This window comes from Hemitrygon akajei, chromosome 14, assembly GCF_048418815.1.
Source record: "Hemitrygon akajei chromosome 14, sHemAka1.3, whole genome shotgun sequence".
NCBI lineage: Eukaryota > Metazoa > Chordata > Chondrichthyes > Myliobatiformes > Dasyatidae > Hemitrygon > Hemitrygon akajei.
The window spans coordinates 103948758-103965922 of NC_133137.1; the positions used below are offsets into that span (position 1 = coordinate 103948758).

At 40.0% G+C, this 17165-nt stretch overlaps 1 protein-coding gene and 1 long non-coding RNA gene across 4 annotated transcripts in view; one reads left to right on the forward strand and one right to left on the reverse strand.

Moving 5' to 3' along the window:
* The first annotated feature begins 30 nt into the window (after positions 1–30).
* Positions 31–3459, forward strand: LOC140738881 (uncharacterized). 3 transcript variants are annotated; one of them, XR_012101472.1, is made up of 3 exons: positions 31–164; positions 1629–1903; positions 2822–3457. It is a non-coding gene; the product is annotated as an uncharacterized lncRNA (long non-coding RNA). The 3 variants fall into 3 exon arrangements; XR_012101473.1 differs by having other exon boundaries at positions 32–103; positions 2822–3458; XR_012101474.1 differs by lacking the exon at positions 31–164 and adding an exon at positions 456–766 and having other exon boundaries at positions 2822–3459.
* A 59-nt stretch (positions 3460–3518) lies between these two features.
* prrt4b (proline rich transmembrane protein 4b) overlaps positions 3519–17165 on the reverse strand; it is a 54512-nt gene continuing 40865 nt past the window's right edge. Inside the window, exon 5 of the mRNA XM_073066853.1 lies at positions 3519–11917. Within this exon, the coding sequence (XP_072922954.1) occupies positions 9966–11917 (1952 nt within the window). The 3' untranslated portion in view covers positions 3519–9965. The remainder of the gene's footprint in view (positions 11918–17165) is intronic.

Here is a 17165-nt window from a genome sequence, read left to right on the forward strand (position 1 = left end):
AGGGAGAAGTTGCTGATCTTTCCTCCAGTGAGGCAAATCAACCACCGATCTGAAGCAAGCATTCAAAGTTCTTTTCCTTCGAGACGTTGCCTAACCTGCATAAGTTTGTTGCACAAAATTAATTATGTACCGATGGGATCATAGATTATGGGATAAATTGGAAGGTACCAAATGTAAAGTTACCATTTAGGATGGGGGGGGGGGAGAGAGAGAATGAGGGGGGGGGAGAGAGATGAGGAGAGAGAGAGAGACGCAACATGACTGGTCTGGAAAAATGTAGAATCTATCATTCAGAAAGTGGTTAAAGATTATAGAACACAATAAAGGGAAGAAGGGGAAATTGTGTAATATTAAACTGCTCTTTTAAGATTGTACTTTACAGAATAAATAAAGGGAAACCTGTTGATGTGGTGTGTTTCAATTTTAGGGTACCACACAAAAGGTAAGTTATTTAGGGCATGGATTGAGAACTGCTAAATGGACAGAAAACAGATCCTAAGAATAAAAGGGAAATTATTGTGTTTGGAGACTACAGCCAGTGATATATGCGAAGATAGATATAATGGCTCCAGCTATTCAGTGTCATCATCATTGTTCGGGGTGATGATATCAAGTAATACATAGGGTGGCCACTTTATTAGGTACACTTATGCACCTGCTGATTAATGCAAACATCTAATCAGCCAGTCGTGTGGCAGCAACACAATCTGTAAAAGCTTCTTCGGTTGTCAATTGGAATCCAATGACAACATCCACTCCTTTAACGGTGAGATCTTTGATGACTATACAGTCCTATCCAGGACCCACAAGTTCTATTGCAGGTGGGACATGTATACAGCAGCAGAAGAGCAACACTGGGTTCCACTCCCGTATTTAATAACTTGACCACTGAATGTATGTCTACACTGGCTGATGATACAAAGCTGACAGTATGGGCTGTAAGGAAGGTGAAGAGAGGATATAAACCAGCTAAGGGAATGGGCAACAGCAAGGCACGTGGAACACATCCTGGCAAAATGAGGCATCAGCCACACAGATGGAAAATAATGGAACTTTATTTTTAAATGGTATAAGATATAAACATATTGCTATTCAGAGGAACTTGAGTGTCCTTATGTATGAATCATTGAAAGTTAGCATGTGGGTACAGTAAGCATTTAGGAAGGCAAACAGTAAGTAGCTTTTATTGTAAGAATTTGAATCCATAAATGGAGACTTTATTGTGATTACTGTATATAGATCCCTTGTGTTAATCCCTTGTGTTATATCCCTTGTGTTATGAAGAACCAATTGCACGGGTCAGTTTCCCTAATGATGGAAGGATGTAGTGTGATAAAGGGATGATTGTGAAGGTTCACAGGGTTAATAATTGGAGAGATTGTACTAATTAGCATATAGACAATTGGGAGGTGATCTTATTGCAATATAAAAGTGCTTCTTAGAGGCATGACCTGGCTGACAGGTCAAAATAAGAGGAGGGGAAGGAATTTCTTTACCCAACAGTAGTAAATCTTCAGAATTGTTGATCCATGATGGTTGTGGGGACTCGGTATCTGGGACACATCGATAAATTTTAAGATATTGGAGAAATGTAAACTGTTGACTGTAATTTTATTTTATTTATTTAGAGATACAGCACTTTGAGCCGTGCCACCCGGCAACCCCTGGCAACCCCGATTTACCCTGAACACGGGACAATTTACGGTGACCAGCTAACCTACCTGGTATGTCTTTGGACTGTGGGCGGAAACCAGAGGACTTGGAGAAAACCCATGTGTTCCACAGGGAGAATAGACAGAGACTCCTTACATAGGATGCAGGGATTGAACTCGAAATTCCAACACTCTGAGCTATAGTAATGGCGCACTAACTGCTACACCACTATGGCGCCCATTGGAGGCATGTAAGTTTTTAATAATGATGTTAGAGATGTCCATATTGAATGATCTGATTCATCAAATGCAACATATGGTCAATCTGTTGGGCAATTGCTGTTTGATGAGGTCAGTTTCCTTTGGGAGGGATATTGTAAAATTTTTGCAAAATATATATTCTGCCTTTGTAGCAAATTGCTAGTTAGATGAGGGTAGAATGTTACTAAGGGACTCAAGCACAGATAACACTTGCATCTTGGTTGTGGGTTTATATAAAGCACTGATAAATATTCAAGTTTTATGGTAAATCCGAGTAATTGGCCATTTCCATGAGGAGACCCTGTCTTTATGTGCCCAGTGTGGCCCAACGTGCAATACAATGCAATTCCATGAAGATCTTCACTGTATTGGACAACAAGCTAACAGATAACCTCAATGAATTGCAAGAATTTGAATGAGGAAACTAATATCTTGAGATCCCAGTTGGAGTAGAATTTTTTTTAATTAATTGAGATACAGCAAGGAACAGGCCCTTCTGCCCACTGAGCTGCACCGACAACAATTCCCGATTTAACCCCAGTCTAATCACAGGACAACTTACAATAACCAGTTAACCTTTGGACTGTGGGAAAAAGCTGGAACACCCGGAGTAAACACCTGCGGTCACGGGAAGCATGTGCAAACTCCTTACAGACAGAGGCGGGAATGGCAGTGCCACATTAATATGTAGGTGGTTATGATACAGTATTTGAAAAAGGGAGACCTTTCACCAACCCCACTCCAGTTTCTGGTTACTCTATGATAATCTACCATCTTTAATGAATATCTTTCAAACATACAGAATAAAAAACAGAGAATGCTGGAATACTCAGCAAATCAGGCAACATTGCTGGTGTGTGATGAGATGAACATTTTCAACAATTTTTAATTTTATTTCTTATTTCCAGCGTCTACATTTCTTTTGTTGAGAATTCATCCGGCTCCCTTTAAAGACCTACAGAGAGATTGTCCTTAATACAAGCTGTGGCAGTCCGATCCAGAGTGCAATGACTCTGTGCCAATTGGAAGGAAGAGAGACACTGCTTGGATATTGGTTGACCTGGTTTTTATGTTCACAATTTACAAGTGCCATCAGAGTAATGAACATAAAAAAGCTGCAGATGTTGGAAATCTGAAATTAAAAACAGAAATGACAGGAAACATTCAGCAGGTCAGGTAGCATCTTTGGAAAGAGAACCGCTCTGTTGAAGTATTCCAGACCTGAAACGTTATTTGACTCTCATTCCACATGGTGCTGACCTGCTGAGTCTTACTAGTATTTTATATTTTTGCTCCTTTTACAATAAGCTGAGCTACTCATCGAAATGTTTCTTCCATTAGTTAAAAAATTTCCTATCTCCACTTAGACGGTATTTCTGTAATGAAAGTAGCTCTAACCTCCAAAGATTGTTGATAAAATATTTTGTCTCTCATTATCATGAACTCAGACTCATTTTGTGGAAGTCTTTGAATATTGCTGCTCAGCAGATGTCTGACAGTCTTGCGCCTGTGGCTGTGCTGTGTGAACAATGAGCTTAGAAACAGAGACACGGCTTATTAAGTTTTCAAGCAGATTTTTATGAGTGTGAACTTCAATTAGACTCTTGAACTGTAAGTCATTTTGAACTGATTTTAAGTTAATTAAATTCAGTTAATTAAGTTGATTTTAAATCAGCTGCAATGTTGGCCGTGGCCCAGTTGGTGGCATCACTGCATCAGAAATCAATATGTTTAATCCCACTCCAGAAATTAAAGCAAACTGTCGCGGTGTGAAACACAAAATATTGGAATTGTTTTGCATATCAGGCAACATCTGTGCAGGAAGGAAGAGAGTTCATGTATATGTCAATAATGTTTCATCAGATTGTTCTTTAAAAAGATCATCAATTTGGAATATTAATTACACTGGACAACAAAGACTTTGCTTCCTGAACACTTCTGGGTCTATCTTATGAATTTTGGGCTGCTGATCATAAAAAAAAAATCACCATAGAATTTCCCTATCATGCACAATTTTTTTGGAATTGCCTATATTTGGTATTTCAATTTATAATTCAAGTCAATTAAAATGTAAACTGATAAGTTTTCTATCTAGTCTAGGCATGGCTGGGCATGTTTAGGCAAGGCAGGTGCTGCATGGCAGGATAGGTTTTAGAAAAGCTATAAATTTTCATGAAGGATTTAGATATTTGAGACAGATATTTCCCAGAACAACTAGTGCACATATTAAGGAAAGCATTTTTGTTGGTCCACAAATCAATGACAGGCAATTCAAAGAACTTGTAGTGGGACTGGAGAAAATTGCATGGAAGGCATTGAAAGATGTTGTTGAAAATTTTCTTGGCAACTGCAGAGCACCAAACTATGTGCAGCTGGTTGACAACATGCTTCAAGCAGACAAAACTATGAAGTGCAACGTGTAACTAAAGATTTATTTTCTGCATTTCCCATTTAGACGGCTTCTCTGCAAATCTTGCTGCCGTCAGTGATGAGCATGGTGAAAGGTTTCACCAGGACATTGTGGTTATCAGAAACAGTATCAAGGCAAATGGAACCCACCAATGCTAGCTGATTATTGTTGGATACTTAAGTGAGAAGCCTCAGGCACAGAGTACAAATGAAAATCATCAACAAAACGTTTTAGCTTAGTTGAATATTCCAAAGCGTCAGCACCGTTATGCAATTAAGCACATTATATTCAATAACAGTTAATTTATTGTTTCTCCAAATTCCTACGTGATACAAGTAGTCAGAAATAATATGTGTTCAGTTTCAAATGGTCTATCATAAACAACAAAAAATTATGAGGAAGAAACACTTTCAAAAAAGTTTATTGCTCAGTGTAATCTTAGTCTCTCTGTAGATTCTGGTAGACTTAGTAAGTATTTGGAGCATCTCCTCTTTATTAGCTGTTACATGGCCACTGTAAATTGTTTCCAGTGAGTAAGTGATTGATAGAATCTGAGGGGGGAGGGTAATAAGCATGGTGTTCAGAGTGTGGAGTGAATAAAATGGTAAATTAATATAAAATTATATTGTGAATGAGTGATGGTTGTCGGGATTTGGTGAACCACTGTGCTGATTTTCATCTAAGACTCTTTATTTCAGATTCTCAACATCTGCAATATTTTGCATTTGAACTTTGTCTGACACTGCATTGCAGTATCAAGGTCAAAATTCTTGTTCAAGGTTGCATGACAGTGTTGTAAAGAGCAAGGGATCTTGCTCTATCCTGAACTGGCCATTATTTGTTCATCCTCCAAATTCACTGAAAATGATGACTTAGTTATTAGCACTTTGCTATTTGTTAAGCCTTGTGTACGAATTAACTGCCATGTTTGGTCAATTATTACTGTACTACTTTTACTGTAAATTACATTAGGAATACAATGTATTTTTATGTTATCTTCTGAAGTCAGAAAGGAATAATAACATACATAGAATCTCTTTTGTAAAGAAGGGAATGTAGGCCAATAGCCTTGAGATATATGGCCTGATAATAATTTTATTTAGTGGGGTTGTGATAATGTATAGGTTTTGTCCAAGAACCAAGAGGAACTCTTTGCGCAAGTACAGTACTATTGTTAATGTCCACCTATAGAAGACAAAAGAAAACTTGTTAAGCATTTTATCCAGAAGTTGGCACCTGCTACAATGCAGCCGCACCTTCGTATAGCATTGGAATGTCAGTGGACAGTCTGAACTCAAATCAAGTCTGTCCAATGGGTCTTGGATCACAGGCAAATGCTCTATCACGGAAGCATGGCAAAGATGTGTGGTTTACTGCATAAGCATGATGTGGACATTATAGTGACTTAGTGGACAGACAGGTAAGTCAAGGACCTTGGGGAGATTATTTACCAAGGAGGTGAAAAAGTGATTTGATCATTGCAATGTGCCAGAGAATTATAGTTACATTGAGAGATCTGGTGGCTAAGGTGAGGAACCAGATGAGAAATTAAATATATATTTCATGTAGCACCTTTTTGTCATCTTAAGATATTCAAAAGTTCCCAGAATATTAAGACTTAATAATGCAGGGAAGACAGTGAGAGATAAGATCTGTGCAGAATGAGTGCATGAAAATCTCCTTGTCTTCTAGTCTCATAACTGCTAAAAACAATTACATTGTTCTGACTGATTATATTCTACCTTCACCTTCACTCAGTTTGTGGTACCATTATTGAAGGGGATTCTGAGCTAGAGAAAGGTGCCATTGGCTCAGAATTTTCAATAAAAATGTTTACTATGCTCTTCTTGGAGTAAACCTGACAACAACAAAAATAATGGAGTACATGAATGTTACTGTACATTGGAACCTACCTTGTCTGCTCCTCACAATGCATGCTATTTTGTGACTGTCTCCATTGTGACAAAGGACCCCCAAGATTTAAGTATCATTCTTGGTGAAGCAAATCCTCTGAAAGTGACGTACTTTGTTGGAAGGTGGATTCTAACTCTTGCTAATGTGCATGTCAAGTCTTTTATTTTTGCTTAATAACTTTTCCGACTATAAAAATAGTCTACATTTTATGTATCAGTTGACATTCCCTCAAAAATACTTCAAAATTACATAGATTTTAGAATAATAATTTGAACATTTTGATGACATTTCAACTTCTTTCTTAAATTATTAACTTTGTGCTCTTCAGGATGTGAAATTGTGCTTTTAACATTTCTGTTTACTAGTTATGGGCAATTTTCATGAGAATGGTTCTCAGTCATCTTGATGATATCATCATTGTTGGACACCAGTGATCCTTTGTTAGGAGAGAAAAACCAAACCACAGAAATCACTAGGACTTTGTGTGAGGTTTTCTTCAAAGTTAGTCGAGAAGCTGTTGGCTCGAAGTCCAACCCATAGCTGACCTTTCAGTTGTGTGTCAGGTGTTTTGCAGCTTGCTGATTTCTTAGACCAACCAGAAATATATTAAGGCTTGGCAGACAGCTGATTTTCACCTCTGCATCATAATATGGCAACTGAACTGAGAAGCTAGTGCTCAGGAGAAGAACAGGCATCTGCCTGCTTCTTACATCATTCTAGGCTATGCAGAATGATCTACCAGCTTCAAAGCTAGAGTCATCCATGTGTGATCTGTTTTAATTCATATGGTTCTGAGTAACGATGAGTAGCATTGCACGTCCAAGGGTAAGTGAATGAAAAAGAAAGTTCATTCAACTAGTGAATTTTCCTGTAATAACAATTATTTTTGCGGCTGTTTTGAGTGTTGACTAAGGTCAGGGAAGTTTATTCAGATTCAATTTTATCTGTTACAATTTAGAACGTGTAGTATGGGTTAAAGATCACAGGAAATGTCTTTGAATTAGCCCGTGAGATTATGCAGCTCAAAATGCCTACTTCACTACGGGCCAAATGAGACATTGTGGACTGTGTCTGATCAAGTGATATATTACACCTTGCTTTCAAATGAAAAAATGTTCATCGCATAAATATTTGTTTGTAAACCCAAGTTTACCTACTAGGAATTAAATGTGAGATGGCAGGAGACCAGAGGAGTAATTCTGCATCATGAGCTATGATCATGAGGGTGTTTGATTTGAAGCTTATTTTGGGAAGTGGAATTAATCTCCAGGGCTTTAGTCATTGATGATATTGATTTCATTCCACTCTCAGTTTAATGAAGACAAAGAGAAAAGTTTAAATACCTAAATGGGGTTAGAGAGATTTACCATCAGTGACAATGTATCAATAAACCACCCTAAATGTTTAGGAAGCAAGCTGCTGCGACTTCCATTCTCAGGAATGCAAAAAGAAAATTCATACAACTAGTGAATTATCCTGTAATAAATATTTTTGCAGCCATTTTGAGGTATGGGTGCTTGTTATCCATGGTGTCAGAATTGTGACTCCCAACACTAAGAGATTTAGCAGTTCCAACAACTTATTTCCCAAATTATTTTTTGCCTTTTGCCAAAACATGGAGGAAACAAGTGAATTCTAGGATATGAAAATGCACAGTTATGTCAACAAGCCTTATAGTATGATTGACTATAGCACCTTTTGGGAAATTCAAAGTTCAGTGCATTCAGGAATTAAAGTGCAGAATTTAATGCCTAATTGGCACTGTGCCTGGCACCTTGTTGGATCAGATTTTTGACTGAATGAGTTATTAATTGAGTGGATGCAATTGGTATTTTGTAGGCTAAAACCAAAAGGCTTGGAGGTTTTGGAAATCTGAAATTTAAAAAATACAGAAAATGCTGGAGATATTCAGGAGGTCAGGCAGCATTGACAAGGCAAAGAAACAAAGTTCAAATTGATGTTTCATTAGAAGGAAGAGGGAGAAGGGAACAAAGGAAAGTGTGAGGGGATGAGAGTAAATGTTGATACTCTGTAAGAGAGGGTGATGATGAGAACTGGTGGAATTAGAGACAAGGACAAGTATATGACCAGCTGTTCAGATTGACTAAATGCACATTATCAGTCTTGGTATTTTTTGATGAATCTTTGCTGTTGCTGACGGCCCTTTCTCGTCAACAGTGTAGCTGGAAATCTGGCCACATACTGCCCAGAGTGTTCACAGTCAAAAACCATTCACACCTGAATTTACACCAGCAAGAGTATCCAAGGGAAAGAAAATCAAACAAATTTAAGATTTTGGAAATCTCAAGTTAAAAATTGAAAATGCAGGAAACACCCAGCATCTGTTGAATGCAAAACAGTTAATGTTTCAGATCTTGGACCCTTCATCAGAATATCCTAGATATAATCCCTTGTCAACCTATTTGGACAATGGCCTGCTTGATTGGACAATATATGTTGCCTCAGGCATAATGACTATGAGAATCTGAGGAGCAGTTTTTCCACATAGACGGGGGTGGTTATATAGAATGAGCTGCCAGAGGAAGTTGGAGAGGCAGGTGTAATTACAACTTCGAAAAGGTATTTGGGTGGGCACTTGGATAGGAACGGAGTAGAGGCATATGGACAGCAAATGGGATTTGTGTAGGTGGCCATCATGGTTAGCATAGATGAATTGCACTGAAGGGTTCTGTTTCTGCTCTGTAGGGCTCATTATTAAAGCAGCAAAAGGCAGCAGTGTCTTGAACACTCAGCGTAATCTTGGACAGAGTATCCACCATTTCTTGTTTTCAGCAACCTCCAAACTTCCCTGGAGGGAGCATCATGAAGATATAGCTTTTGTATTAGCCAATTAACAATAGTTTTAAATTTAATCCCTTTTCAGTCAAGAACCTGCAGCAGTAAGATTAAATGTGCCAGTGTTTATTACTGTAAAGAATGGTGGGTCAGTTCTGATATTCTGTCTGAGAGGCTGCTGGATGTAGACCTGCCCAGTGATGCTATCTGAACCCATTCAGTGAGGATTGAGAAATATTTGATCAGAGCAGAGGCACATCTAGTTGGCACACTACTGTCCATGCACTGTTGCACTCTCGGTAAAGAACAGCCTAGGCTTACTTCTTGTTCGCTAGCTTAAACTGAGGTCAGTTTGTTTGCCTAACAGCAGTCTAACTGAGCACCAGCAGTGGTTTCTCTTGGTGTTCATGCTAAGGGTATAGGGCTACTCAGACGGATAGCTTCTGAAATGGTTGATACCCACACCTCAATTCTAGAACACAGAACTCATGGAAGAGAACAACTGGCAACAACGCTAGTTAACCAAGAACTTTCACTTTGGCTATCTCAGAAGCCTAGTTTCTCAGCACACCATGAGCACAGCTTTTCACTATATGTACACATTTCATAGTTGCAGAAGTTCTATGGCAACAGTATTAGTCTTGGGAGATAGTGCGAAATAAGCTTTAGCGTGCATTATGCCTTACACCTGGTATTCTTTTCCATTCAGAGTAATGAAGGGTATGAAACGCATTCCGGATTCCCAGCTTTACTACCACTCAAGACCAATTTCATGTTTGTATTCTGAGCCCAGCAATCTCTGATCTTTTGGTTGGAGTCATTACATGTCTTCTTCATTTCAGGAAGTAAATATCCTTGTAAAAGCATCTCCAAATATTAAACAGGAGGCAAAGTAGAAATAGCATGGACTGGAAACTGTCCCAATGCCAGACTCACAATTCAATCGTGTCACTGCTAATACTCAGCTGGTCAATTTGCCTGCAGATCTTCATGAATTCAGCTTGCGTTGCTGATTCTTGGAGATCATTGTTGTCCATGTTGTCTGGTGCAGGCAGAGCCTGGAACTGGTTTGTAATCTGGGGAAGACTTGTTTCAGAGAAGTTCCTGTAAACTTTGTGCTCAGAGCTGATGGTTGGGAAGTCCTGTCTGTTTGGGTTGGAGCAAAGTGCTAGTGAAGATCCTCCCTGGGACATTCTGCAGACTGAACTTGCAGAACTATCCTCCCATCTATCAACAGACAAGGCTTGAATCACATTGAGCTTCCTAAAGGTGCTAGTGATTCCCCAGCCAACCTCTGGTCTCTCCATCCCAGCACAAGATGAAGTTCGATACAGTCCTCTATCCGCTGCCTTCTCCTTGAGGACTTCGCTGCTGCTCGGAAGAGACCTGTTCTCACAGAGGGACATGTTGCTGGAGCTGTGTAGCCTTGACCAATGGAAAAGACCTTCAGGAATGAGGGCCTCACTAAAGAGAGCTTCATCTATACTGCGCCTTAAGTTAATGGGAGAAGGGGGTCTCAGGTCAGCAGTGGAATCGCTGTCCACCTGAACGCTGATAAAAGAAGAGGTCCTGGAGGATCCACCGCACTTCAAACGGAGGTCCAGATTTTTTACCTCACTGCTGTGATAGATCAGGTTGATCTCCTCACCACTACTTAGTTGGTTGTCAGACAATGTGTAGAGTGGAAGGCATTCGGATTCACTTCGTACAATTGTGTCACAGCTCAGTGGCTTTGCCTGGTGAGAGGTAGACCACTGGTAGCTGTTGGCAAGTATAGGGGCTTTCATGGAAGCATGAGTTGGGGAAAGACAAAACATTTTAGTACAACAATTATGGTCTGGTTGTTTATGGTTGCAAAATAAAGGGTAGATACCAAAAATGGACATGGTGAGAGACATACCCACCTCACACAAACTGGTGCCAAATTGGAAAATCCACCAGGGCCAAGGCTGGAAAACATGATCTCCAGCCAAGCCTAGTCCATACAGAATAGCATACAACTGAAATGCAGCGCAGCACAGGCCAAATACTGCAGTCCACATAGCTAACTTGGCCATCCTTCCCCAATGCTCAATGTCTCCGAAGGACTGGGTGTTAAAGGCTTCCATGGAATGTGTTGAGGACTTCACATTATAAACATGCGTGTCAGCCATATGGATGTGACAATATACTGCAAAAAACAGGATGGATAGAATGGTCACCAATACCACAAAAATCCCATGTGATACAAAGAGGAGGAAGGGAGCTTGCTTTAGCATAGTGATGACCAGAATTATGCTCACACTGAGTGTGAAGTGGAGAAAGACAAGAGCAGCTAATAGGCATGATCGCTGGAATTTTGATGACACAACCTGCCTGCCAGGTCTCACAGAAAGAAGTAAGATTATGACTGCAAAGGCAGAAGTAAGACAAGGGAAAAACAAGTCATAGAGAAGTAAGGCAACAATTGCAGGTAATTTGTCCTGGTAACAGTAGGCATCATAAAGGAAAGTGAAAGTTCTAGTTGAGCTCGTCAGGAAAAGCAGTCCATTCAAAACCATGAAATAACCGAAGCCTGGTGGAGATCTGAAGGGGAGACAGAGGATACCGAGTGCAGACATGACTCCCGCAAAGCCAAAAGCCGAAGCTAATCCATAGACATGGAGATCCCAAGCCAAGCCCCATTCAGCCAGCGCTGTGTTCCAATCAGTATGGAGGATCACAAACAATGGAGGGACAACTAAGAAATGAGGATATAAAGAGGTGTCTTTGGTTCCTTTGACATCAGGGTAAAAGGAGCTCCAATCTTCACATGAACTGCAGTTTTGTTTTGAGCTATAGCTGGATTCAGTGGGTGATGCGGAGGATTCTATGCCCGAAGAATTTTCAATTCCAACAATAGAATCTAGATAGAAGAGAGAAAATAACAATATAAAATGGAATAGCCAGAACACAAACACCTTAATATTTTATCCACTAATAAATGTACTTTAAATACTTCAATTATGGCATTTGCATCCATTACAAGAAAATGAATGGACGAAATAGCATTTTTTTCTAATTGTGTAAAATTCTTATAAACAACCCAGTTTTTAATAACAATTTAGTTATTGGATGTGAACAATACAATAGACAATAGACAGTAGGTGCAAGGGTAGGCCATTCGGCCCTCCTAGCCAGCACCGCCATTCACTGTGATCATGGCTGATCATACACAATCAGTAATCCGTTCCTGCCCTCTCCCCATATCCCTTGACCCCGCTATCTATAAGAGCTCTATCTAACTCTCTCTTGAATGCATCCAGAGACTTGGCCTCCACTGCCTTCTGGGGCAGAGCATTCCACATATCCACCACTCTCTGGGTGAAAAAGTTTTTCCGCATCTCTGTTCTAAATGGCCTACCCCTTATTCTTAAACTGTGGCCTCTAGTTCTGGACTCACCCATCAGCGGGAACATGCTTCCTGCCTCCAGCGTGTCCAATCCCTTAATAATCTTATATGTTTCAATCAGATCCCCTCTCATCCTTCTAAATTCCAGTGTATACAAGCCCAGTCGCTCCAATCTTTCAACATATGACAGTCCCGCCATTCTGGGAATTAACCTTGTGAACCTACGCTGCACTCCCTCAATAGCAAGCATGTCCTTCCTCAAATTTGGAGACCAAAACTGCACACAATACTCCAGGTGGGGTCTCACCAGGGCCCTGTACAGCTGCAGAAGGACCTCTTTACTCCTATACTCAATTCCTCTTGTTATAAAGGCCAGCATGCCATTAGCTTTCTTCACTGCCTGCTGTACCTGCATGCTTGCTTTCATTGACTGATGTACAAGAACACCTAGATTTCATAAGACCAGCATTCTTTGACCATTCTTAACTGCTTTTGGGACATTGGATAGGGAATTCTAGAAATTAGACCCAATAGAAAAAGTAAAAAATTGATATATTTTCAAGTCAGAATGGTGCTTGACTTGGTAAGAAGTTGCAGATGGTAATATTCAATGTACCTGTTATCCTGGTCCTTCTACATAGAAGGTATTCTTGAAGAAGCCTTGAAAAGTTGTCTCAATGGGTGAGGGAATGTATATACTGTAGAAGATGATGGATAGGATGCCAATCAAGCTTGTATTTTGTAGTAAGCAGTGTTGATAAAGTTACAATTAACTATGCACCATCATCAATCGTCTACCTAACATTTTCCTTGGAACTATTCATTGCAAACACAGAAGAGGCTACATCCTTTAACCTCCAATCACCTAGGACCCAAATAGTTTTTTCAGATGAAATAATGTCTTAATTGTATTTATTTCATAGAAGCATATTACATTCAATCTTCACAATATCATTTCCTTTAAATTAGAAAAATAAATGCAGGTTGGACAACAATTTTGTGGAATAAAATTCATTCAATTCACAAACATGGTCCAATGTTTCCAATCACTTTAATTCTTTGTCCTACTCCCATCTTCATCCCACTCGCAATCTGTTCTTCCAGTCCTTGACCATGTACAGTGTTCCAAACAAGTTTAATTTTGACAAGACACATTATGCTTTCTGGACTCAATATTGAATTTAACAGTTTTGGAGAATAATATTGACATTCCCACGTACACCTCCTCTACACTGATTTTGTCACTCATCGTTTCCTTTTACCGTGGACCTCTATTTCTTTTTTGCCCTCTGATTTTTGTCTGCATTCAAGCCCATTACATCTTCCTTTTTATTTTATCCTTTTCTAACTTACTCTTTAATTTTAAGCACATTTATCTTTACTTTTTCCAGTTCTAGTGAAAGGTTATTGACTTCAAATTTAACCCTGTTTCTTCCTCCACAGATGCTGTTATCATTTTGCAGCATCTCTACTTTTTTAACTTATTATTAAACTTCAATGTGATCTCCCAGGAAACTATTGAATACTTTAAGAGTATGATTAGAGGATGTGTCCTTTTGAAACTAGCTCTGAGATCAATATGGGTGGTTCATCCTGTTACACTCTTAAATGGTTTGAACTAACTGCTCCATATAACTCAAAGGCTTGCCACTGCTAGTTGAGAGGGAGGTTGAGAGTCAGATAAGAGCCACACTAAGTAAGGATAGCATATCTCCTTCCATGAAGTAGGCGTGAACAACTTTTCTGTAATATTATAATCATCCTTTAGAGGCTACAATTTTTATTTCAGATTCCTGTATAATTACATTTAATTTCCCTGCCTGTCATGGTGGAATGAGAACACATGTCTTCAAGTATTAGTCTAGATACTAATCACTAAACAAATTTTTAACCATGATACGTATTAATAATGTTCATTATCTCTATTCTAATACATCTTAAGGTAGGAGAGTTGGGCAGAAGAGCTGCCCTTATAATTTTCTAATTCAGGAGGTTAATGAGAAGGACTTTGTGGTGTTGACCTGCAGTAATTTTTTTCTGAATTTACTCTTGAAATAATAGAGGTAAGTCTGCAGAACCAGTGTTCTGTTCTGGGTGTCAGATGTCTCCCCAGTAGCCACATCTGCACCAGATGCATCAAGATGCAGCTCCTTAAAGACCGATTTAGAGAACTGGAACTGCAGCCCGATGACCTTCGGCTTGTTAGGGAAAATGAGGCAGTGATAGACAGGAGCTACAGGGAGGTAGTCAGCCCAAGGCTACAGGAGGCAGATAAATGGATGACTGTCGGGAGAGGGAAGGAATAACATCAGATAGTGGAAAGCAACCCTGTGACCATCCTCCTCAACAATAAGTACTCCATTTTTAGTACTGTTCGGTTGGATGACCTACCCGGGGGAAGCAACAGTGGCCCTGCCTCTGGCACCAAGTCTTGCCCTGTGGCTCAGAAGGGAAGGGAACTGAAGAGGATGGCAGCAGTTATAGGGGACTCTATGGTTAGGGGGACAGATGAGTGAGTCTGTGGATATGAAAAGGAAACACAGGTAGTTTGTCTCCCAGGTGCCAGGGTTCCAGTGTCTCTGAACGTGTCCACAATGTGCTGAAAAGGGAGGGTGAGCGGGCAGAATTCGTGGTACATATTGGTACCAATGACATAGGCAGAAAAATGGAGGAAGTCCTGAAAAAAGAATACAGTGAGTTAGGAAGGAAGCTGAGAAGCAGGACCTCAAGGGCAGTAATCTTGGGTTTGCTGCCTGTGCTACACAACAGTGAGGATAGGAATAGAATAAGGTGGCAGATAAATGCATGGCTGAAGAATTGGAGCAGGGGGCAGTGATTCAGATTTCTCGATCATTGGGACCTTTTCTGGGACAGGTGTAACCTGTACAGAAGGAACGGGTTGCACTTAAATCTGAGTGGGTCTAATATCCTTGTGGGCAGGTTTGCTAGAACAGTTGGGAGTGGTTTAAACTGATATGGCAGGGGGATGGAAACCAGTATGATAGAGCTGAGGATAAGCCAGCAGGTTTACAAGTAGATGATGAAATATGTAATATGAATGTAAGGAAGGACAAGCCAATGACTGGGTACAACTGTAGACAGAGCAAAGAGTTAAGTTATACCACAGAGACAAAATGCATTAGGGTGAATAATGCAGGACTGAAAGTGCTGTATTTAAATGCGCATAGCATTCAGAATAAGGTGGACGAACTCAAGGCGCAATTAAGGATTGGTCAGTATGACGTTGTGGGTATCACTGAGTTGTAGCTGAAAGAAGGTCATAGTTGGGAGTGTAACATTGAAGGATACACTTTAAACTGAAAGGACAGGAAGGAAGGCATAGGTAGTAGTGTGGCTCTACTGGTAAGAGATGGAATTACATCTTCAGAAAGAGGTGACATAGGGTCAGACAATGTCAAATCTTTGTGGGTAGCATTATGAAAACTGCAAAGGTAAAAAAAAGTATTATGGAAATCATATATAGGCCTGCAATTAATAGCCAAAATGTGGGGTTGAGATTGTAAAGGGAGCTGGAAAGGGTGTGTAATAAGGGTAATGTCACAATTGTAATGGCAGACTTCAATATGCAAGGGAATTGGGAAAATCAGGTTGGTGTCAGATCACAAGAGGGAGAATTTGTTGAATACCTATGATATGGCTTTTTAGAGCAGCTTGTGCTTGAGCCTACTCAGGGAAAAGCTATCTTAGATGGGTGTTGTGCAATAACCCAGATTTTATTAGGGAGCTTAAGGTAAAGGAACCCTTAGGAGACAGTGATCATAATATGATTGCTTTCATACTGCATTTTGAGAGGGAGAAGCATAAGTCACATGTATCAGTATAGCAATAGAATAAAGAGAATTACAGAGACATGAGAGAGGAGCTTGCGCAGGTGGATTGGAGACAGATACTGGTGGGGATGGCAGCAGAGCAGAAATGGCTGAAGTTTTTGGGAATAGTTCACAAAGCGCAGGATAGGTATGTCCCACAGAAGAAGTAATTCCCATGTGGTAGGTCTAGGGAACTGTAGCTGACAAAGGAAGTTAAGGACTACATAAAAGCCAAGGAAAGGGCACATAATGTAGCAAAAATGAGTGAAAAGTTGGATATTTGGGAAGTTTTAAAATCCAACAAAAGACAACTAAAAAAGCTGTAAGAAGGGAAAAGATGAAATATGAAGGCAAAGTATAATATAAAGCAGGATACTAGAAGTTTTTCAGTTATATAAATAATAAAAAGGCAAGAGTTAATATTGGACCACTGGAACATGATGCTGGTGAGGTAGTAATTGGGGACAAAGACAGGGCAAAAGAACTCATTAAACACTTTGCCTCAGTCTTTACTGTGGAAAACAGTAGCCGTATGCCACAGCTCCGTGAGATTGTGTGTCATTGCTATTACAAAGAAAAAAGTGTTAGGCAATCTGAAAGGTCTTAAGGTGGTAAGTCACAAATAAGAGGAAGTCTGCAGATCAATGGAGAGGGATGAATGGACAAGGAAGTTGCATAGAGAGTGATCCTTGAAGAAAGCAGAAAGTAGGGGGGGAGGGAAAGATGTGTTTGGTGGTGGGATGCAGTTGGAAGTGTCGGCAATTTCAGAGAATTATGTGCTGGGTGCGGAGGCTGGTGGGGTGGTAGGTGAGGACAAGAGGAACCCTATCCCTGGTAACGTGGCGGGAGGATGGGGTAAGAGCAGACATGCATGAAATGGAAGAGATGTGGTTGAGGGCACGTTGATGGTGGAGGAAGAGAAGCCTCGTTTT